Source organism: Lotus japonicus, chromosome 2 (genome assembly GCF_012489685.1).
Source record: "Lotus japonicus ecotype B-129 chromosome 2, LjGifu_v1.2".
NCBI lineage: Eukaryota > Viridiplantae > Streptophyta > Magnoliopsida > Fabales > Fabaceae > Lotus > Lotus japonicus.
The window spans coordinates 94,284,356-94,306,985 of NC_080042.1; the positions used below are offsets into that span (position 1 = coordinate 94,284,356).

General features: G+C 34.2%; 4 protein-coding genes and 1 long non-coding RNA gene across 5 annotated transcripts; 2 read left to right on the forward strand and 3 right to left on the reverse strand.

Annotated features, from left to right (window-relative positions):
- The first annotated feature begins 1,888 nt into the window (after positions 1–1,888).
- On the forward strand, positions 1,889–2,569 carry LOC130735916 (zinc finger protein ZAT3-like). Its single transcript, XM_057587786.1, has one exon. It carries the CDS (start codon positions 1,889–1,891, stop codon positions 2,462–2,464), a length of 576 nt encoding a protein of 191 aa, XP_057443769.1. The 3' UTR covers positions 2,465–2,569.
- A 3,480-nt stretch (positions 2,570–6,049) lies between these two features.
- Positions 6,050–7,965, forward strand: LOC130735919 (mediator of RNA polymerase II transcription subunit 22a-like). The gene is made up of 3 exons (XM_057587789.1): positions 6,050–6,306; positions 7,073–7,138; positions 7,515–7,965. The coding sequence occupies exons 1-3, from the start codon at positions 6,139–6,141 to the stop codon at positions 7,752–7,754; spliced, it is 474 nt and encodes a 157-aa protein (XP_057443772.1). The 5' UTR covers positions 6,050–6,138; the 3' UTR covers positions 7,755–7,965.
- A 5,181-nt stretch (positions 7,966–13,146) lies between these two features.
- Positions 13,147–14,832, reverse strand: LOC130741324 (chalcone synthase). Its single transcript, XM_057594179.1, has 2 exons — positions 14,494–14,832; positions 13,147–14,280 (listed from the first exon to the last, which is right to left on the reverse strand). Exons 1-2 carry the CDS (start codon positions 14,669–14,671, stop codon positions 13,289–13,291), a joined length of 1,170 nt encoding a protein of 389 aa, XP_057450162.1. The 5' UTR covers positions 14,672–14,832; the 3' UTR covers positions 13,147–13,288.
- Positions 14,833–18,286: 3,454 nt separating this feature from the next.
- Positions 18,287–19,891, reverse strand: LOC130741325 (chalcone synthase 4-like). Its single transcript, XM_057594180.1, has 2 exons — positions 19,534–19,891; positions 18,287–19,412 (listed from the first exon to the last, which is right to left on the reverse strand). Exons 1-2 carry the CDS (start codon positions 19,709–19,711, stop codon positions 18,421–18,423), a joined length of 1,170 nt encoding a protein of 389 aa, XP_057450163.1. The 5' UTR covers positions 19,712–19,891; the 3' UTR covers positions 18,287–18,420.
- A 1,472-nt stretch (positions 19,892–21,363) lies between these two features.
- On the reverse strand, positions 21,364–22,414 carry LOC130741327 (uncharacterized). Its single transcript, XR_009020356.1, has 4 exons — positions 22,194–22,414; positions 21,906–22,049; positions 21,714–21,814; positions 21,364–21,491 (listed from the first exon to the last, which is right to left on the reverse strand). It is a non-coding gene; the product is annotated as an uncharacterized LOC130741327 (long non-coding RNA).
- Between the last annotated feature and the right edge of the window lie 216 nt (positions 22,415–22,630).

Here is a 22,630-nt window from a genome sequence, read left to right on the forward strand (position 1 = left end):
GAAAATAGGATTAGGTTCATTGTTAATTTTCTCCTTCTTTTTGAAAGAGAAGTGGATTCTCACTCGTGCCCTAAGTAACTCTTCCAGTTGCTTTTACCGAACTTCCATCTTGTATCGTCAAATCATCGCCTATTAATACAATACCAACACTTTTTTACTCCAAAGTCAAAGCAAAGTCATGGTACCCCCTTCCAATTCCACTAATGCACCAACCATTACTTCATCAAGACCATAAATGCGAGCATGCTAGAGCGATTGGCTGAACTTACACTAGCTCAAGCGACGGGCGATTGATCAAGGGATATTGGAAATAGGCAAACAACAAAACCTCTAGGCTTGAAGCTTTTTATGTCAAGGCAATGTCAATTGAGGGTCTTGGGTTAGTGTTCAATAGGAAAAGAACTGTCATTAGCTTGGACCACGATCACTCCTATTTTTAAAGAGTTAAAGTACGACATCACACGGAAGTCCTCAAGTTATAAAGATAGACTATAAGAGATGTGAATAAACCATAGTTGCTAGTTTATAAAAGCGTTTGGTAACTCTTTTTGTGGATAAAGATGTTGTCACTGTGTTCCTATTTGATGTATATTTATTGTCCTACTAACTAAATTATGTCATGTAGGTATGATGAATGATAACAATTAAACTATTACATTAGTGATTTTAAATGACATTATATAATTTAATTAGTGAGAGGGAGAAAACACATCAAATTATTTCAGTCATTTTTTTATATGTCCCTGGAAGAAAGAAACCACCATGTATTTTATTTTGGGAAAGAGTTATAATGAGTTTTTTTTATGGTGTCTAATTTGGAAATTAAAGAAACAATTATACACTAATTGCTTTTGGATAAAGTAGAGGAATGTTTGTTAGAGTCTTTGTAAACAAAATTTCAACATCAAGTGAAAAAAAAAATTCTCAAGCGGGTGCTTAGCGTCAAGCAATTTTGCTCTAACCATTAGTTCTTAGTTCTTACTACTATTCATTTGGTCCCACCAACCACATTATTTATACTTTTTATTTTCATAAATTAATAAAATAAACTCATAAAGTAATAAAGTAATTTGGATGAGAGAGAAAAAATAATTTTTAATGCTAAGAACTCAAAAAACAAAACTTCTTATATAAGAACCTAGTTCTTATTTTGAAGAACTAAGAACTTCACGTCATCCCCTCCAATGGATAAGAACTCAATTCTTAATTTTTAGCTAAAAAATAAGAACTAAGAACCTTGCATTGGTGATGCTCTTAGTGATCAACTAGCACTACTACAATCTCCAAGCAACCGCACTATTACCACTTGTAAGAAGGCAAACTATATTGATCTCACGAGGATAAAAAAAAACATAATTAAGCTTTTTTTTCCTAACATATTCCTGTACCCATCAATTATGAAATTAATTTTTCGATTTTATAAAATTACGTTAAGTGGAAGTGGATAGACATCTTCAAACAAATAATTAATTCTCTATATATAAGCATAGAGATTGATCATTAAATTAACTGCATAGGGAATCAAACTATCTACCAGCAGCTGTGCTTCACATTATTGGTGCTTAAGACTAATCCTGAATTATGCTATGGGCATGAGCATTAATTAAGGCATGTTATTTTCTTAATTAGCTGAATTATGCTGTTTTCTTTCATTTTAATTTTTCTGCAAAGTATGTGCTGTTTTCTTAGTTTTATGAGGACAAGCAAAATGAAGTTTGCAAAAACATTAAAAAAAAAAGAAAAAAGGAAAATGGTGTTTGTTGGGTTGAGTTGGTTTCATTTTTGAAGAAACCGCCTAACCGCTTTCACGTACAAAAAAGAAGCATAGTCCTTGTTTTTGTTGTTACTTCACTTCCTTCCTTCACGCCATTGATGCAACCCCACGACCATGAGAAACTCACACAGTCACACTCAGAAACACGTTGTTCCATCTCCATCTTCTTCTCCTTCGGGAAAATGGAGCCAATGCTCCGAATGCGGGAAGAAATTCTGGTCCGAGAAGGCTCTGCACGGCCACATGCGCTGCCATCCGGAGCGTGAGTGGCGCGGGATTAATCCGCCCCCAAAATTCCGAAGACCGTCGCAACCGCAACCGCAACCACCGCAGACAACGGTGATCACCCAGGAAGAGCACGAGGTTGCTGCTTGTCTTCTCTTGCTCGCAAATGCAAATGCCAAAGGAGACACATGTAGCAGCAGCAAGAGTGAAATTTCGTGCAGCAGTAGTCATCATCATCACAAGTGCAGTATATGCTTGAGGGTTTTTTCGAGTGGACAAGCGCTCGGTGGACACAAGAGGCGTCACTGGGAGAAAGGAGGAGATCTAATTCATCATCATCTTCCTCCTCCTGCTCCTGCTCCTGCTCCTGTTCTGGATTTGAATTTGCCTCCACCTGAGTCTGGTTCTGATCCCATTACAGTGCCCCTGGATTTCGCTGCTCTGGATTTGAGTTTGAGACTTTAAGCTAAGCAATCTCAATTCTCAATCTCGATTTCTCGATCGATGATAGCTATTACTACTAACTGCTGAATTAGTTGCAATTAGTTTGTGTAATCCCTAATTCCGTTATAGTATTACTCTCATTTATAATCATAATCAACTTGATATGATGCATCTATGTAATGTAGCATTAACTGTACGTGCTCCGCTCAATTGGGAGACACCTAGCTAGCTGCTTTCACGAATTCAATAATCAAATTACCATTACTTGTCTTTAATCTTCAATTTTATGTTTCGTTATATAGCTCTAACCAACTAATTGCCTGCAACCCTTTTGGGGGGAATGTAATTGCGCCTTGCTATTTCTGCAAATATGTGTGTGTTTGAACCGTAACAGAAATTGCAGACTTTTTTGCATGAGGAACAAATTTCATACATAGTTACTTTTGTATCTTTTGATGGTCTTTCTGGAGAAATTGGAAATAATGTTCAACTGGTCTTAATAGGTGAGCTTTTGGGTGATGTTTTAGTGTTTAATTATCTGGATGCTACTTGAAAATTTATGTTCATTTTTGATTTTGAAGTGAGTGCTAATGGTGTGCTGGTATCAAAACATACCCCACCTGTACGCCTTTAACCTCCTCTCAACTTCTAGCAATGAGAAATTGGCATGCAAGTCTTCTGAATTTCAATATTCAAGAAAATTACAATTTTGTCATCACTTTAAATACTATTATATGGATTTGGCTCTGTAATGGTTGTGATTGTGATCACACATGAATAACAAACTATGGCATTTGTAAAACTTCAAATATTGATTTCTCAATCAATGTGGCTTCTAAGGTGAAAGTGTATAATAGGTTTTAAGTGCAATGCTTCACACTACGGGAAAGTAATTTATTAAATCAAACGAATAGTCCTGATTAGTGAGATATATTTATGCAATTGAGTTATCAATTCCGTCAACTAAGATGAATGATTAACAAGCAACAACTCATAATTCTTACATTCTTGCATGCGTCTTAGCCGATAGGAGAAACCTAGCCACGAGCGCCTCCACCACCCTATTCTCTCACGAGCTCTTCCGCCCACGACGCCACTTTCAGAAACAAATGCACTTCTCAAAGAGTAGAGGTGGGATGGGTAGCTCACATAGTTGAGCTAAGGGTAATTGTAGGTGGAGGGCCAAAGTTCGAATCCTAAGGAGAGATAATTTGTACTAATTTACTAGCAATTAACGTTAGCCTATAAAAAAATCTCATGAAAGAGCAATCCCGTCACATTAGGAACAAATCCAATGATGTGGAGGCGTTATCGCCAATGTTGGAGAAATCGTTCGTGTAGAGAAGCTCTAGCATAATGAGGTGGTTTTGGATCACGTCGGGAGTGGGAGAAACTCTAAGTCTAAGGCAGAATAGTTCACCATAGTTTGAATCGGTTGAGGAGTGGTTTTCAGAGTACAATAGATGAAAGAAAAGGGGAGTATGATGAAATATGATGAAATAAATTTTTGAGAGACAAAAGCGATGTGAAAAATAATGTGAACAACCTATATCTAACTTGGATTGTCACGTGCACTTGTGACTTAGAAAAAACATGTCACATATGTGTTATAATTAGGGATGGCACCCGCGCGGGATGGGGCGAGGAGTGCCTTCCTGCTCCCTATCCCCACATCTTTCTTATGTCACCGTCTCCATCCCCATTCCCCACGGCGGGGTGAATTTTCACCTCATCCCCATTCCCCATCTCCTCATGGGTCCCCACGGGGACCATAACATGTCATCAAAATTTTAAATTAAGTATGTAAAATATACAAGTTTTAGCAATAAATTTAATGACAACAAGTGACAATGCAACTATATCAAATTCAATATAAATATATGATAAAGTTTAAATGAAGTTCATCACACAATGACTATGTTTGACATGCTATTTCAGCTAGCTTATAGCTTACTAGACTAGCTTAAAGCTTATTTGACTAGCTTAAAAGCTCTTTAAAAGTGTTTGGTAAATGAGCTTATTTTAGAAGCTTAAAGCTATAAACTAATTGAGGTAGCTTAGGCCCCGTTTGAAAAAAAAAAGCTTAATTAAGCGCTTATGGTCATAAGCGCTTATGACATAAGCGCTTATTCATAAGCTATTTTTAAAAATTTGTTGAAATAAATTAAAAATAAGCTGTATATAAGCATAAGCTGTTTTTCATAAGCTGTCCTGAGTAGCTTATGAAAATAAGCTGAAAATAGCTTATGGCAGGCCATAAGCTGTTTGCATAAGCTCTCCCAAACACTGGCATAAGAGCTTATGCTGTCAGATAAGCTCAAATAAGCTCTTCAAAACTGGGCCTATATCTTAAAGCTTATAGCTTATTAAATTTATTCTCTTTTTTATCCTTATTATTTTATTAAAATTCCACCTTTAGCCTTATATGTTTTATTATATTTAATTCAATAAAAATATAGAAAATAAATAAGTAAAAATTAATATTATATTTTTAAGATGATAAATAACTTGAGTGAAATTAAAATATTTAAAGTTATAATAATTTTAATATTAATATCATTAATGTGAAAATAAAGTAATGTAAAATATAAAAAAATTATACAAGTATGTCATTTTATGTCATTTTACAGTTCCAACTTGTACAACAGTTAGTTTTACCAAACACTTTTATTTCAATCACGCAGCTTTTCAACTTTCAGCTATCAGCTATCAGCTAGCTTATCAGCTTTCAGCTAGCTTATAAGCTTTCAGCTAACTTTTCAACTTTCAGCTAGCTTATCAGCTAGACGTGCCAAACATAGCCAATGTGTGAAGTCAGCAAAATGAACAATATGAATCATAAATTACAACATTTAACTCATAAAAAATATGAAGCCCAACACCTAAAGTATTGTCTAAAACATTCGATTCATTTAAAAAGTGAAGTTTGTATCGTAAGTAATTCAATATTTATAAATGTATTATTGTATTTTAACTTATATATACAGGGCGGGGAGAGTAATTTCCATCCCGTCCCTAAATTTTTATCGGGGGGATTTTCGTCCCCGTATATCCCCACGAGGAAAAATTCCCCACGGTTGGGGTCCCAAACGGGGCAGTCCACATGGAGATCTCCATTTTTAGGTGGAAATTGTCATCCCTAGTTATAATTTCATTAGCCCTTATTCTATATAATAAAAAATTGTTGGACAAAAACTATAATTTTTTTTTTCAGAGTCAAATTTATATTCACCCATACTAAAAACATATATAATTTTATTTTTTTTGGTACAAGGGGAAAACAAAGACACAAAAGGAGTTAAAAGACTAAATCCGAACAAAACAGGGGAACAACTTCAAATGAGGGAGAGCCTTCCAAATTTTCAAGTTCCACCCTTCACGAACGACGATCTTGGCTAGAGCGTCGGCGACCTTATTCTATTCCCGTGGTACATATATAAAATCTTAGTTTCAAAAGAAAAAAACACATATAACTCAAATTTAGAAAATAATAAAAAATAATAACAATAAGCAAAAAAATAAAAATTGGAAATTTCACCCTTCGTAAGTTAATTAAAGTAACAAAAATAAAATCTTTTTTAACATAAAAGCTGGATTTGGGTCACTGCGATTACAAATTCAGATCTTTGTATGCTAACTGGGAGCGGGAGGAGACTGAAAGCTTCTACCTGTGGCTTGTGTATGGTTGTAGGAGAATGAACAAAGGTGGACCAGCAGGAGTGGGTGGCAGCGGCGGCGGTGGCGGACCCACTGCATCGGCTGCTGCTGCCGCAGTTCAGAAGCAGAAGACGTTGTTGCAGCGAGTTGAAGGCGATATCGCCAGCATCGTCGACAATTTCAGCCACCTCGTCAATGTTGCTAGGGTACATTCTATCATCCCAATCACTTCCCTTCTCAATTAGCTTATTCTTAGGGAAAAACAAAATTAATAGAAAAACTCTGGTAACTGTTATTCTTAGTAGAATTCTAGATGAGAGAGGAGGACACTAAGGGTGAGGGCATGATTTATCTTGTAGAACCAGCTATGGTGAAAAATCATATTAAATGTGTGGTTAAGGCATTGTTTTGAGAGACCAAAACAACATGATACTGTGGTTAAGGTATGACTGAAAAAAACAAAGACATTGTGATTGAAGAACTTGGGCGATGCCATTTGTATGATTTTATCCTTTTCAGGTGCCTGCAACTAGGCTATGCAGGGCCCTTGGGGTGGAGTTTAGAGATAAAGATATGTTTAGGAGGTTAGATATGTTAATAGGGTGTATTGAGAATATTGATGTCAGTTTTCTTCTGAGTTAGTTGCATCTTGGAAACAGAAAACACTGTGTGTTTCATATAAAATGTCAAGTTTAAGATAAATAAATGGCCAGTGTGATGGAAAAGAGACAATCGTTTGGCATCACGTCTCTTGTATTCAAGAATCAACAATAATATGTACTTTTTGCTTCTAACTAATTGTTGTTTCCTTCTGTAGTTCCAAGAAAATGGTAAATGTATTTGCTTCTAATTGACTTATTTTATTTTATTTTCTCAAACACGAGTAATAATTGGGAAATTCTGCAATTACCTGACATGCTAAAAGATGCATAATGCTCAGTTTTAACTTGATACAAACTTGTACTCTTGCAGGTAAATGATCCACCCGTTAGAAATTCACAGGAAGCTTTTATGATGGAGATGCGTGCTGCCAGGATGGTAAGAGTATTGATATTTATGCTTTTAAGCAAGCATGCTTGCATATAGTGTTTTAAGACTTTTATGCATTGAATTTCTAAGGGTTGCTGTGAGAGAAGTTTTCTTGTCAGTGCCTTACCACCACAATGCTGGAAATTTTACACTTTGCAATTATTTTTTTATGTAGCATATTTTCACTGAATTATAATTTATATAATTACATGTAGTTGTCTTACGTTCATACTAAATAACTTCTTTGGCAAGTTATATTAGTATTTCTCCATTGTTCTGTAGAGGCTTGTTTAGTAAGGTAAATTTGACAGGTCTAGTGTTGTCTTTTAAAGGCCAGTGAGATATTTTCCTTTGGTCCATTTTAAAATCTTGATGGATGACACAGGTCCAGGCAGCTGATTCTTTGCTAAAATTGGTGTCTGAGCTGAAGCAGACTGCAATATTTTCAGGATTTGCTTCGCTTAATGACCATGTAGAACAAAGAAAGGTGGAATTTAACCAACTGGGAGAAAAAACAGACAGCATGTTATCTAGAATTGGAGAGGAAGCTGCTGCTAGCCTGAAAGAACTTGAATCTCATTATTCTTCTTCTGCACAGAAGACTATTCAAAATCAGCAACCTTAGTTGAGAATTTATACAGACAGCTCTTACCTGTCACTAAGATGGAAGATATCCCTATGGGATATAGTAGATTTCTATTTTGATTTTTATAATATATGCTTGTTTGGATGACTATAATTTAGGACAAGGAAGTAGAAACTGCGATTTTGACTTTCTGTTATCTGAAACCATATATTTATTATCTCAACATTGTCAATAGCAAAGATTTCAAGCAGCAAAAATGAATGGTTTGCATAAAGGGACATGATCATTACAGATAATATATATGATGCGGGAGTCATTTCACTCATTTGACCTTGTTTTTTATCTTTATGATAATATAATATAATAATAATAAATAAATAAATAAATTTTCATTTGTGGTATCTTTACACCAAGCCAACTCTTACTCTATCCACTAATCTGATTAGATTTAAGAGCTCCACTTCATTGACATTAGAAACTCACATGGCTACTCCCTAGTAGCTTTCTTTCTCACCATGTAAAGTGTAAGCCATTTCCCCCCTGCAACTAATACCCACGTGTTGGGATTTCTCAACCATCATGCTAAGTATTGCTCAACGCTGGCTTGTTGCGTGTGGAATCTGTGGAAGCTCACATCTTCTATTGTGTTTTTTATGCTCTCAAATCGTCACCCACCAAGTCACTAGCTCCTCATTTGGTTCGGGAGAGACAGAAGATAAAGAAGTGAGGGAGAAAGAGGGAGAACATCTTCCTTTGTTGTATAATATAGCATATGCTAAAAAACAACAAAGAAATAGCTAAGAGTTAAAAGTTGGAGTCCATTACTTTTACCAATATTGTCAAGTTGGTTAGAAAAGGAGAAAAGTTGGTCAATTTTTTTCACTTACACCCTTAGCTATTTATATACTCACTAATGTTAAAACTCAATACAATTTTTAATAGGAGAGAAAGTACATTGACTATTTTGAAAATAGACCAATCACAAGGAATGTGTTCAAAATAGTGTGTTCATAAATGATAACACACCTCAAAATCCATTTTAATATATTCCTTTCTCCTCTATTTTTGATCTATTTCTTTATAGCAAATAACTTACAAAGGCACTATTTTTCTCATAACTTTCTAATTACTTATCTCTCTTCTCTCTCAGCAACGTCGTGTCCCAGTCTGATTTTTTTTTCACTTGAGAATATGCATTGGTTTTTTTTTTTGTTCATTGCAGGAAATGGCAGAAAATGCTTTTACTGTTTTCAATGTTTACTAGTGTTTTTTACCCGCGCGTTGCACGGGAAATATGTCTATTGTATTTGATACATTAATTAATACTTTAATTATTAAAAATATATTAAACAACAAATGAAATAGAAAAGTCAGAATTGATGAGTAAAGTGGACATAAAACTTCTCTTCTAAGCCTGATTGAGACCAAGAGGAACTCGTTTCACATTCTTCGTAAATATGAAGACGATAACACAAATCATAGATATAAGGAATTATCAACATATTAATCTTAAAAAAAAATTAATGTGATAGTAGCACAAATCAGGATTGTGTAAGATATATCATAAAGTATAACATTATTGTGTTTATTCCAACTAAGTACGGATGACAATGGGTAGGTACTATAATATCATCTCCATACCCGCGTTTTTAAAAATTACATGTACCCGTCTCCATACTCACGTGGGTAGCAACTCGAAGCTCTCCACCTTTAGACAATTCAATGTCATTACAGGAAACTATCCATCTTTGCCAAAATCTAAATCTATGGATGACAATGGGTCTCAAAATCATAGGATACACGCAAAAAATACCCATTATGGGTAGGGTAAAAAACCGCTAAATGAGTATGAGGTTGAGTATAGATAATTACCCGCAAAAAATAGAGGGTATGGGTGCGAGTATGGGCACTATAGTACCCAACCGGCCCATATCCGAAAACACATGTTATTATTATTATTATTATTATTATTATTATTATTATTATTATTTGGGAATATATTAACAAATTAACTTAAGCTATAGCTTTCAAACTCACTCTTTTTTAAAAAAAGTTTGGGATATGTTAATTAATACTCTAAAAATAAATAATAAATAAATTAAGATAAAATCAAGAAATAAATCACCTAAATCCTAATCAAAAATAAATTAAGATAAAATCAAGAAATAAACAACATAAATCCTAATCAAATCTAAAATTTTAAAAAGTATTTTTTTATGAGAATTAATCTGAGAATGACACATGTTATTTTTTTTTTCCAATTAGTGAATATTCTGCACCCTAGAAGATTTTCTTTTCCTCAATCCTTTTGCTTTTGATTAAGAAGAGAAAAACAGGAATCCTTGAAGCATATGACATCTTACAATTAGTTGAAGAACAAAATCAATTCATGAAGAAGATTGAAACAGAAACCCAAAATGAAGTCTTGAAGAACAAAATACCCTCCTTCACCAATTTGAAAGGACTGTGGTGAAAAAATTGTATTTAGTGTATTTGTGAATCTCGGGGTGGAACCCTTGTGAAACAAAAAATCAAAGGAACATTTCAGTCAAGAGAAACAAAAAATGGTGTATTGCCCCATATGTGCGCACCCCAGCAAATTATCTATATATGTGAGAAAAAAACAAAATAATTCTCCCACCCAAAATAATTGTGGTTACTTCACCAATAAACTTATACTAACAATCAATTTAAATTGAACTTAAGGAAATATATAGAGCAAAGTAAGATAAGTCACTCAATCGGCATACTAAAACATGAGTATATGCAAAACTAATGAGTTTGAGGAAAACATGAACCAACCTTAAGAATGAGCTAAACATACTCATGAAGATTAAATGTGAGCTCTTCATATGCTTTCATCAATTTGACTGACCTGTGCATCATTAAAAAAAAATGTGTGCATCATTCACATACAGTGCAAATAGTATGCTTATACACACAGCTCAAACATGATGAATAAAAACGTGCAAAATTTGAGAAATGAATATAAATTCAGGCTATCCTAAGTTTCGTAAATTTCTATAAATTATACCAAAATCTGGTTTAGAATAGCTTCACACGTATGAATTTCTACAAACTATACTAAAATCTGGTTTAAAAAAATACAAAAGCGGAAGAAGAACAAAAGATAAAACATTACATCAGAATCAAAACATTACGTCTTCAACAATGATTCGTTAAAGGGTCTATGCAAAAATTTGTAAACTTTTGGATCAAAACACACAAAATATGTGAAATTTAAGAATCCAGGATTGAATTACGAACAAAGGATGAACTGAAATGACACAAACCATCAATCACAACATGATAAACTCTTCTTCACGTAACATCATCTTACGGTATACCTCTGTCCTGATCGCGACATGTGGCAGAGGTAGAAATAGTAGTTATCAAATCTCCGCGTGTCCATGGTAGCTTTGTGTACCCTCGGCACCAAATCAACTCCCTTTTCTTAGAATTAGCATTAAATAATTAAATAAATAATAAGATAAAATCAAGAAATAAACAATCTAAATCCTAATCAAATATAAACTTTAAAAAGGTACTAAATAAAGATAGATAAAAGCTACCAAAATCTAGCAAATCACAATAAAAAACTCATAAAATCCTGAATTAAATAAAAATATAAAAATTCAATAAAAATACCATAAAAATTCATTTATACTCTAAATGTAACTCAAAAATAAAATAAAATATTTCATGAAATTAAAATTAAATAAATAATAAATAAGGATAGATAAAAACTATCAAAATATAGCAAATCACAATAAAAACTCATAAAATCCCGCATTAATTAAAAATTCGAAAATTCGATAAAAATTAATTATTATACTCTATAAATAAATGTAAAATAAAATAAAATATTTCCTGGAAGTAAAATTAAATAAATAATAAGATAAAATTAAGAAATAAACAACCTAAATTCTAATCAAATCTAAAATTTAAAAATGTACTAAATAAAGATAGATAAAAACTACCAAGTCTAGCAAATCACAATAAAAACTCATAAAATCCTGAATTAATTAAAAATCCGAAAATTTAAGAAAATTTAATTAATATACTCTAAAAGTAAATCTAAAATAAAATAAAGTATTTTCTGGATTTAAAATAAATAATAAGATAAATTAAAATAAAATTAAGAAATAAACAACCTAAATCCCAATCAAATCTAATATTAAAAATTGTATTAAATAAAGATAGATAAAAACTAACAAATCTAGCAAATCACAATAAAAACTCATAAAATCCTGAATTAATAAAAAATTTGAAAATTCAATAAAAATTAATCAATATATTCTAAAAATAAATTTAAAATAAATTAAAAGACCAAATCTTATCTTTTAAAATAATATCAATCAATTATTTTAGAATATATAAAACTAAAACATATATCAATTGAAAATTATATCTTCTAAAATAATATCAATTAATTAGGTTAGAATATATAAAATTAAAACATATATCAATTGAAAATAATATCCTCTAACAAATTGACACGTGGAATAATTTTTATGAGAATTAATCTGGTGCTGACACGTCACTAAGAATTAATCTGGTGCTGACACGTCACTATGAAAGTTCTTCTTTTCTAATATATATAGATATAGATATAGATATAGTATTGATATTGATATTGATATTGATGTGATTGAAATTTTCATGCACTAATGGTTTGTTCATTTGCCAAAGGATACATGGATGTGCAGTGTTGGTAAATGGTAATGTTTGTTCATTCCAGAACATAATTTTCTTGTAGTCCAAATTCTGGTGAGTGGTGACTGTTCTCAATTGACACCAGTATGTTGCTAATGGATAAATTTTTACAATCTATTTCCTGTAATTAATCGTGGACACAGGCCAATAATCCAAAAGAAGTAGCAAATTCAAAGGGAATTTAGAATGATAGTCAATACAAGTTCAATACTCATGTGACTAATGAATTCTGCTCATTATACCCTTGAACTGAATTTTAGAATTCACAGAGCATGTAGCTCAAATTTACACACAGATGATGAGTACAGAGCTCCAAAAGAATAGTTTCATTGTAATAGGAAATGGTTTAGATCTAAGTACTAATAAGAAAGCTTCTCAAGTTCCAATCCATTCGTAGATAAAATAAAGAATACTTTGGGATTCCTTAGCACTTCCATGCCATATCAGAAGATGAAGTAAAAGGATTAGTCACAAGATTTGGAGTAATCGGAGAGGAAGGGAGGTGAAACTGGCATGTGAGATACCAATTTAGAACCTCTAGATCCAAACCAGATAGGAGGAAAAAATACATATATTTTAATCGAATCAAACTCTTATGAGTCAGAAGCATGACTTACATTACTTAACAAACAAAGAAACTAGTTGCAAGCATCTTTGATTCTTTATCATCTTTTATGTGCAGACAAAGATTTATCTCATAATTGCAAAGGAACAATTTTTCAAACAAATAAATAAAGCTATTAACCATTCATTATTTTAATATTGATAATACATGATTAAACTCAAGATGAGTTTTCCCCCCTCGTAGATACAAACTCTATTGAGTTTGTTACATAAAAACAAAACAATTAAACATATTATATAGCCACACTGCGCAGAACAACCGTTTCAATGGTAAGTCCAGGTCCAAAACCAAACAACACACCCCATTCAAGTCCTTCACCTGTGGTTTTAAGTCCATTTTCAGCCGACTTCTTTCTCATTTCATCTAAGATGAATAGGACACATGCACTTGACATGTTACCGTAATCACTAAGCACATTTCTAGTGGCCTTCATCTTTTCAGGTTTCAAACCCAACTTCTGCTCAACTTGGTCAAGAATTGCTGGGCCACCTGGGTGTGCAATCCAAAAAATTGAGTTGTAATCAGATATGTTCAATGGTTGGAAGGCCTCAACTAGTGCTTTATCAATGTTTTTTGAAACAATCCCAGGAACATCTTTAAGGAGATGGAACGTCAATCCAACTTCACGAAGGTGACCATCAATGGCTCCGTCACTATCTGGAGCAATAGTTTGTGCAGTCCAAACTAGTTCAAACAAAGGTTTCTCAATTTCAGGCACTGGATCAGAACCAACAATGACCGCAGCTGCTCCGTCTCCGAACAAAGCTTGCCCCACAAGGCTGTCTAGGTGAGTGTCATTAGGGCCACGGAATGTAACCGCAGTAATCTCAGAACAAACAACTAGCACACGTGCACCTTTGTTGTTCTCAGCCAAGTCTTTAGCCAAACGAAGCACCGTGCCACCTGCAAAGCACCCTTGTTGGTACATCATGTACCTTTTCACAGATGGGCGAAGACCCAAGAGTTTGGTGAGTTGATAATCAGCACCAGGCATGTCTACACCACTTGTGGTGCAGAAGATTAAGTGGGTAATCTTGGATTTTGGTTGACCCCATTCTTTTATAGCCTTTGTTGCAGCTTCTTTCCCTAACCTTGGTACCTCTACCACCACCATGTCCTGCCTAGCATCCAAAGATGGTGCCATATAAGCACAAAGGTTGGGGTTCTCTTTCAAAATTTCTTCATTCAAGTACATGTATCTCTTCTTGATCATGGACTTGTCACCTGAAATCAATTATAAAGAAAAAACATCAGTTTACAACACCAAAATCAATTTGATAATGACTAGTCTTGCAAATTGTATTGTTAAGAAGTAGTATATATATTTCTTTGAAGTCTATACTCTAATGGACCGATTGAAGAGTGAGTAACTTTTACAAATCTGATACGTCTAGGAATTGATAAATGATGATTAAAAAAGACAAAAAGATTGCTTACACATGCGCTGAAACTTCTCCTTAAGCTCTGTCATGTGTTCGCTGTTGGTGATTTTGAAGTAGAAATCAGGATAAGTGCTTTGGTCGACACAGTTTGGTGGATTTGCAGTGCCAATAGCCAGGATGGTTGCTGGGCCTTCAGCCCTCTGGGCCTTACGAATCTCAGCTACACTCACCATCTTTTCTTCTGAAGTTTTCTAGTTGCAGTGGTTGTTGTTGGTACTGTAAGAGAGTTGTGGTTGTGGAAAGTAATGAGGGGAACTAGCAATTTATATCCATGTGTTGTGTGGGAAGGTGGTGGATGGGGAAAGGGAATTGGAGGGTGGTAGCTGAAGCTCACGTGCTGACTAACATTTTCAATGTTCAATAATATATAGTGATATGGTCTATGGCTGGCTGAATGCTTCGTCACCAAACCAGGGACTATGGCAGTTTAGTCAAGGTCTTGCTAGGCTGCTCAATCTAACGGCAGCTTACGAAGTTAACTCGTCATTTTAGTCTTTACATCTTTGATGGTGTTCCGACTATACTTGGCAACAGTAATCTCATTCTAAAAATGATGACAATCTCTACCAATTACCAATAGATGATTTTTTCATATTTCAAACTTGTATCTACACTTTTACTGTGATCTAGCTCGTCTGCATCACAACCCAAATATAAAATAGTCTTTATGTGGTTAAACTTGGAATATGAGAGTGTTTTAAATAGCTTATCTTAAAGCATAAATGTTAATGTGAGTATTTAAGTGAACTTATTCAAATAACTTATAATCTATCTATAAGTTGTTTTGAGTTAATTTCCAACGCTTGTTGCCCTAGGGGTAGTGTGCTTCGTAATTGACCTCATATCTTCTTGTTTTGACAAGTTGCTAAACAACAATGATTAGCTTTGCCACGTCTACGTTGCTCTTTCTGCCTGTGTGTCGACCATTAATAGACACCTCACTTTTGTGGTTGTAGAGTGGTCCATCCACCACATTCAAACGTGATATTTGAAATTGTTTAAATGGAACTAAGTATGTATCACTTAAATTAATCACTTTCTATCTGATTTAATTTTAAAATATTTGTATTGCAAAATTCTTGATGTGTTGTGTTATACTATATGGATAGGGATTTTCAACAAATTTAATTATTGAGAATTTTTATTTTATTTTATTACACTAACCACTCCCTTTTATGTCCTTATTTTATTTGTATGTTATTGATGCAAATACAAGAAAAAAGACGTAGATGCAGACATGCAGTCTCAGGACCAAATTATCATCCAATTAAATTAAGGCACAACTTTTTCTCTTTGTAACCAAGTGAATGAGTATTCTTTCTCATTTTTTAAAGTTTCAAATTTCAATGATGTGAGTAGCTGAATTATGAATTGGTCAAAGGTTGGACAGTTGGAGGCTTGGGGTCACGGGTCACCTACCACCATTAGACCTAATCAGAATTAGGCTCCCTTTGGTTTTAGTGAGGGAGAGGAAAAAGGAAAGAAAATATGCAAAACAAATCATCCCATCGTTTGGTTTGATAATTTAATGCTTCATTTGAAAAGGAAAATAGGAAGAGAATAGAAAATGTCTCAAAGAGAACAAACATTACACAATTTTTCTTCCTCTTAGTACATAAGAAAATACGGAGAGAAAAAAAATTAGGCTGAGGCTTAGACAAATTGTTTTGCTAGAAAACTTGAGGAGAAGAGATATTTTATGTGACTTGACCAAAATACCCTCACTCTATATTTGAAAATAATTATAAAAATAATTAATAATAATAATATACCATGATATATACACCATGATACATTATTCTAAAATAATATTTTTTTTGTAAAAAGTTAATTACCATTATTAACTTTTATTAAGGTTAGTTTCACTCAATTACACGGTTTCGATTCTTTTGTTTGGCAAATTTTTCACACTTATAGAATTTTGTGATTTTTCATTCAGTATTTCGGGCAAATTAAATGGCAAACAACGAATTTGATGGTTTGGAATGTGATTTTGGGGGCATGTTGAGATTGTTGGTGAGTAATCTAAACATAATTCCTGAAGCTTAGTTTTAGGGAACATGTTGTTGTCTTATTTTACATCGTTTTGGGCTTACCAAAGTTTATTGTGAAATTTCTATCTTATGATGAATATTATATTATGTGTGTGTTTATTTCTAATTTGGTTATTTTACATGCAGTGTGCTTTATACAAATAATTATTAAAGTAGTGCAATTTTTTTTAATTACGAAATTAGTATAAAACGCCACCAGTGGTGATGCCTCTTTTTTTTTTTACTTTCTTTTTTAGTGACGGAAAAATCCGTCACAAAGTCCTAGCATATGATATTAAATGAAATAGTGACGGAATATGGATATAGAAATTCCGTCGCAAATAATTTAGCGACGGAAAATTATTTGCGACGAAGTTTAAACGTCACAAAATTCTAGTGAATAATAAGAGAAGACTTAACGACGGAATTTAGAGAGGGAAATGTCCGTCGCAATTTCAAGCAACGGATTTTTTGTGACGGATAATTCTCTTCCCACATTCCGTCACCTTTTCCTTATATTATGCTAGGATTTTGTAACGAATTAGTTTCCGTCACAAAGTTAAATGATTGAATATTTATTGAACTCAATGATGAATTGTTCATAGAGTAGCTTTTATACACAATGTAAGTGAAGACTTCAAATTGCAGAATGAAGACTTCAATACAACAGTCAAGAGAATGAAAACATAAAACTACTTTATATAACACACTACAAGTTCTCTAATAACCAACATGCCACTAACTACTGAATTAAGCCAGATTGAACCTTCTCACGAATTATATGCTAATCACTTTCTATGTGTTTTGTCCTCTCATGAAAGGTGGAATTATGAGTAAGGTATATGACTGATCACTTTTTATCACAATAAATAGAAGCATGGAGAAAAATCAACATGAAGAACATTAGGATGCCATTGTATTTCACAAGTAAGACTAGCTAAGAAAACACAATAACCTGTTGTAGATTTCCTTGTATCAGGGAAACAAGCCCAGTCTGAATAAGCAAAGCCAGCAAAATTGTAGAATAAGCAGAGAAAAATAAACCAGAAGCAAGAGATTTCTTGATGTATCTTAGAACCCGAAGAGCTGCCTCATGATGAGAAACCATAGGATTGAAAATAAACTGTGACAACTGTTGAACTGCAAAATTCATGTCTGGCCGAGTTGTAGTTAAATAAAGAAGGCGTGAACCAATCTTCTGTAGGCTGTAGGATCTGAAAGAGGTTGCCCTTGATCAGCTTGCAAGCGAAGTGAAGGAGTACATGGAGTAGACACTGGTGATCTGAAAACAATGCTTCAGGACTTTTGGTTCTACGTTTGTTAAATTGACGCAACAAAAAAAATCCTTGAAACCACTAGCTAACAGAAAACAAAGCTCCATTCATGTAATTTGAAAATTTTAAAGGAGGGAACAAAAACTTGCTCATAATATACCTTGCTCATAATTCCACCTTTCATGAGAGAACAACTCATAGAAAGATTCATTAATATGGCTTGCTCATACAAACCTTAAAGCTCCATTAATATACCTTGTTCATAGTTCTACCTCTTTATAAGATCTTGGCCCAATGTTAGTTGTAATAGAGCACCAAAAACTTCTATAAACAGGGGGAACACTGATCATATGAGAGAACTGACGCAAGCGGGTGAGAATTATTACCTAGAGAATGATTAGAAGAGCTGGCCAATATGAGATTACAGTGATAATCCCTCAGATAACTTATCTTTTAGCTTTAAAGTATTCATTCAAACAAATAAAAGCAATTAGTCATTCATTATTTTAATTTGAACATACATAATCAAACTCAATATGAGCTTATTTTCTTTCTCATAGATACAAAATCTAGTGAGTTTGTGAGTGTTACAAAATAATCAAATAATCAAGCATATTAAATAGCCACACTACGCAAAACAACTGTTTCAATGGTAAGTCCAGGTCCAAAACCGAATAACACACCCCATTCCAGTCCTTCACCAGTGGTTTTGAGTCCATTTTGAGCTGATTTCTTTCTCATTTCATCTAAGATGAAAAGGACACATGCACTTGACATGTTACCATATTCACTTAGCACTTCTCTAGTGGCCCTCATCTTTTCAGGTTTCAAGGCCAACTTCTGCTCAACTTGGTCAAGAATTGCTGGGCCACCTGGGTGTGCAATCCAAAAAATTGAGTTGTAATCAGATATGCCTAATGGTTGGAAGGCCTCAATTAGTGCTTTCTCAATGTTCTTTGAAACAATCCCAGGGACATCTTTAAGGAGATGAAAGGTCAATCCAACTTCCCGAAGGTGACCATCAATGGCTCCTTCACTATCTGGAGCAATAGTTTGTGCAGTCCAAACTAGCTCAAACAAAGGTTTCTCAACTTCTGGCACTGGATCGGAACCAACAATGAGTGCAGCTGCTCCGTCTCCGAACAAAGCTTGCCCAACAAGGCTGTCTAGGTGAGTGTCACTAGGGCCACGGAAGGTAACTGCAGTAAGTTCAGAACAAACAACTAGGACACGGGCACCTTTGTTGTTCTCAGCCAAGTCTTTAGCCAAACGAAGCACCGTGCCACCTGCAAAGCACCCTTGTTGGTACATCATGTACCTTTTCACATAAGGGCGAAGACCTAAGAGTTTGGTGAGTTGGTAATCAGCACCGGGCATGTCTACACCACTTGTGGTGCAGAAGATTAAGTGGGTAATCTTGGACTTAGGCTGACCCCATTCTTTGATAGCCTTGACAGCAGCTTCTTTGCCTAGTCTAGGTACTTCTACAACCACCATGTCTTGCCTAGCATCCAGAGAAGGTGCCATATAAGCGCACATGTTCGGGTTCTCTTTCAAAAGATCTTCAGTCAAGTGCATATATCTCTTCTTGATCATAGACTTGTCACCTGAAATCAATTATAAAGAAACAACATTAGTACAATAAAATCAATCTGATAATGACTAGTCTGGCAATGTAAATGAATGTTATATAGAAAAAAATGGAGAGACCAAGAAAAGAATGCTTACACATGCGCTGAAATTTCTCCTTGAGCTCTGTTTTGTGCTCACTGTTAGTGACTCTGAAGTAGAAATCAGGATATGTGCTTTGATCAACACAGTTTGGAGGATTTGCGGTGCCAATAGCGAAGATGGTTGCTGGGCCTTCAGCTCTTTGAGCCTTGCGAATCTCAGCTACACTCACCATCTTTAAGTTTCTTGGGAATGATAGAAATCTGGATTACAAATGAAGCACTGCAAAATTGAGCTCTCAAGATACACTTAGTTGCAGTACTAGATGTTGTATGAGAGTTGTGGTGGAAACTTGGGTGGGGAGATAGGTTTTTATATGTGTGCGAAGTGAAGGTGGGTGGGTGGATGGGGAAATGAAGGTGATTGGAGTTTGTTTGTTCATTCAACAATTAGTGACCATGTTTGGTCAATGGCAGGCTCTGGCTCCGGAGTCTATGACCAAGCTTACGAAGTTTGGTGGAAATGCCTTGTCTTTTTGCGTATTGAATATATAATTACATACTCTTTTGTTTACTGTTAATTATAGCCTGCAATATGACCGGCCACTTGTTTTAATTTATAATTCATGGCAATTGTCTAATGTCTATTAATGCATGTAGCTTTAGGTTGGAATTTATTTTTTATAATTTTATCTCACTTTCATATACAAGTTTATATAATTTTGAGTATTATACTTATAATTTTTCAGAAAAAGCAAGATCATTTTGTAGATGTAGTTGAAAGATAAAGTATTAGCACAAGATGTAACAATCTATCAACAAGTGGAAAAAGTGATCACCAAGGTCTGATATTTTGCAGCAGTAAAATGAACTTTAGATTTAATTTGAACAACCGAAACTGGCACCATTAATCAAGTTGTTGGTGTTTTTGTCTAAGCACGGGAACAACCCCCAACAAAACGTAGTTTCATTCAATGCTGAGATTGAATTCATGAGATAGCAGCAGTCAGAACCGCCATATAAAAGAAAAATGCATGGTAGAGAGGCGGTTAAACCACCGCAAAACATTTAGGTTTGATTAAACCAATGACAATGCTAGTGGCCACCGGGGGAAGGGAAAAAGAATGTAAATCACAATCCACATAGCCACGAAAATTCCACAGCGGCTTATTTTAAATAAAATTAAGAGAGTTCCTGCCAATTTTAATTATGATGCAGAATGCATACAAAAGGATCAACAACAATTAGTTGCAGAAAATCAAAGATCAAAACATTTCAACCAAGAACAAGACAAAACCAATGAACAACCTCAATAAGTATGTTATGAATGACTGTAGCAAGAAGCCATGAACACTTCACACTACTACAGAATATAGTTTGGGTAGAGGTAAGTTGTGGCTATGGCAGCGGTTCTAACCGCTGTCAAGAGGCCTTCTGTCTTTGGGAGCTATAAGGTAGTGGTTCAAACCTTCGGGAACAAGCAATTAAATTAGACAAAACCGCTTCTATCGGCAAATTTTTTTTAAGAACGGTGTTTTAGAAACAGAAATACAAACTTTTAACTTTTAATACTCATAGTGCTACATAAACCTTATGTATCATATGCACTTACACTCTTACAATAATATCAAACCCATTTTGTCATATTTCTTTTCGTCACAAAAACGAAGATCAACCAAAAGAATGTAATCCATAATTCCTTGGCTTTCAAAAACTCACAATCAAGACAAGATTTAATAACATACATACATACATACATACATACATACATACATACATACAAACATACATACATACATACATACATATATACATGACGTTTAATTGCTAAGCGAATAAATTTTTAGGACCAAAGACACAATCAATTACTCATGATTCATGAACTTACTATACTGATATATGTGGTGGAATAACTTTAGATCCTTGAATCGGAAACCTTGTCCAAAACTTCTCATTTGTATCAAAATCGCTACGTCTAAGCTTTACGATATGAAAGATTCATTCCCAATAGAGTACCTACAAAAAAACACAAACCAAAGTCTCTTGAATCCACAAACAGTAATTCATAAGCAATGAATATCATTTCAGGTTAAAAAAGGAAACAAGTATGAGACCAGTCTCTTCATAAACACTGGCTCTGAGTTCTTGAGCAATATGAAAATTCCAAACGAAGAAAAAGAAGATGTTAAATAAATTTAAACACCCTTCATGCTAATTTAATATGATGCCCCAACTTACTTCTTCACTTTTGACATTCCTTTCTTTGCAAACTTCAGTTTTATCAAGGTATGCTCCATCCAGGCTACCAGCAATGAAATTGGGATCATACCTCTGAAGAACTGACAATAATAAGTGCATGGTAAGCTACCATCAGTTATTAAGAGAAAAGCTGCAATTTGAAACCAATTATACAAAGTAGTATTAGTATACCTTTTATGGTCAAATCACTGTAATACATATACTTCTTGAAATCTACATATGCTTCTTGAAATCTCTTGGGACAAAGATCAATTCTGGACATTACTTATGCGCAATGAACTTGGGGATGGCAGAACGAACCCCAAATTTCCGGGCCTATGTAAAGATGAAATCCAGATCAGGATTTCCACAATACAGTAGAGTTCAAGCAGATTAATTTTTCAAACATCCACAAGAGAAATTCATATTCTAGAATACTCAAAAACAACATCAAGCCTATAATCTATTGACACAACAAACCTTATGACTGGAAGTGGATATCATAGACATGCTACCAACAGCCATTGCCTTTCCGTTGAATGTAGGGTTACTTAAAGTCTCAACTGCTGCATAGAAAACATCCATTTCTGCAAGTAACCAAAAACTTGAAAGGTCACGAGAAGCTTCTAGCTCAAGAATTCTTCTATAGCAACTTGCCATCGAAAAAACTGGTACATTAAATTAATGCATATGATTTTAAGTTTTGAAAAACTTAAGTCGACAGTAATTAAGTTAAGCAGCATGTATTTAGGACTCAAAAGAAGCACACAGTTGAAGGTTTGGGTGGTAAAAAGAAGCACACATATGTAAACATGAAGAAAAGCATTTAACTTTCTGTCACGTCACTAGAATTTGCATGTATTACATGAAATAGGTAAGGCCATAAACATTTATAAAAAACATGTTAAACAGAACAA

Excerpts from the sequence above, each read along its gene's own strand:
- LOC130735916 (XM_057587786.1), top strand. The coding sequence starts at position 1,889 with ATGAGAAACTCACACAGTCACACTCAGAAACACGTTGTTCCATCTCCA.
- LOC130735919 (XM_057587789.1), top strand. The coding sequence starts at position 6,139 with ATGAACAAAGGTGGACCAGCAGGAGTGGGTGGCAGCGGCGGCGGTGGC. Across the intron at positions 6,307-7,072 it reads ACCTCGTCAATGTTGCTAGG|GTAAATGATCCACCCGTTAG; the intron begins GTACATTCTATC and ends GTACTCTTGCAG. Across the intron at positions 7,139-7,514 it reads AGATGCGTGCTGCCAGGATG|GTCCAGGCAGCTGATTCTTT; the intron begins GTAAGAGTATTG and ends TGGATGACACAG.
- LOC130741324 (XM_057594179.1), bottom strand. The coding sequence starts at position 14,671 with ATGGTGAGTGTAGCTGAGATTCGTAAGGCCCAGAGGGCTGAAGGCCCA. Across the intron at positions 14,281-14,493 it reads GGAGAAGTTTCAGCGCATGT|GTGACAAGTCCATGATCAAG; the intron begins GTAAGCAATCTT and ends AATTGATTTCAG.
- LOC130741325 (XM_057594180.1), bottom strand. The coding sequence starts at position 19,711 with ATGGTGAGTGTAGCTGAGATTCGCAAGGCTCAAAGAGCTGAAGGCCCA. Across the intron at positions 19,413-19,533 it reads GGAGAAATTTCAGCGCATGT|GTGACAAGTCTATGATCAAG; the intron begins GTAAGCATTCTT and ends AATTGATTTCAG.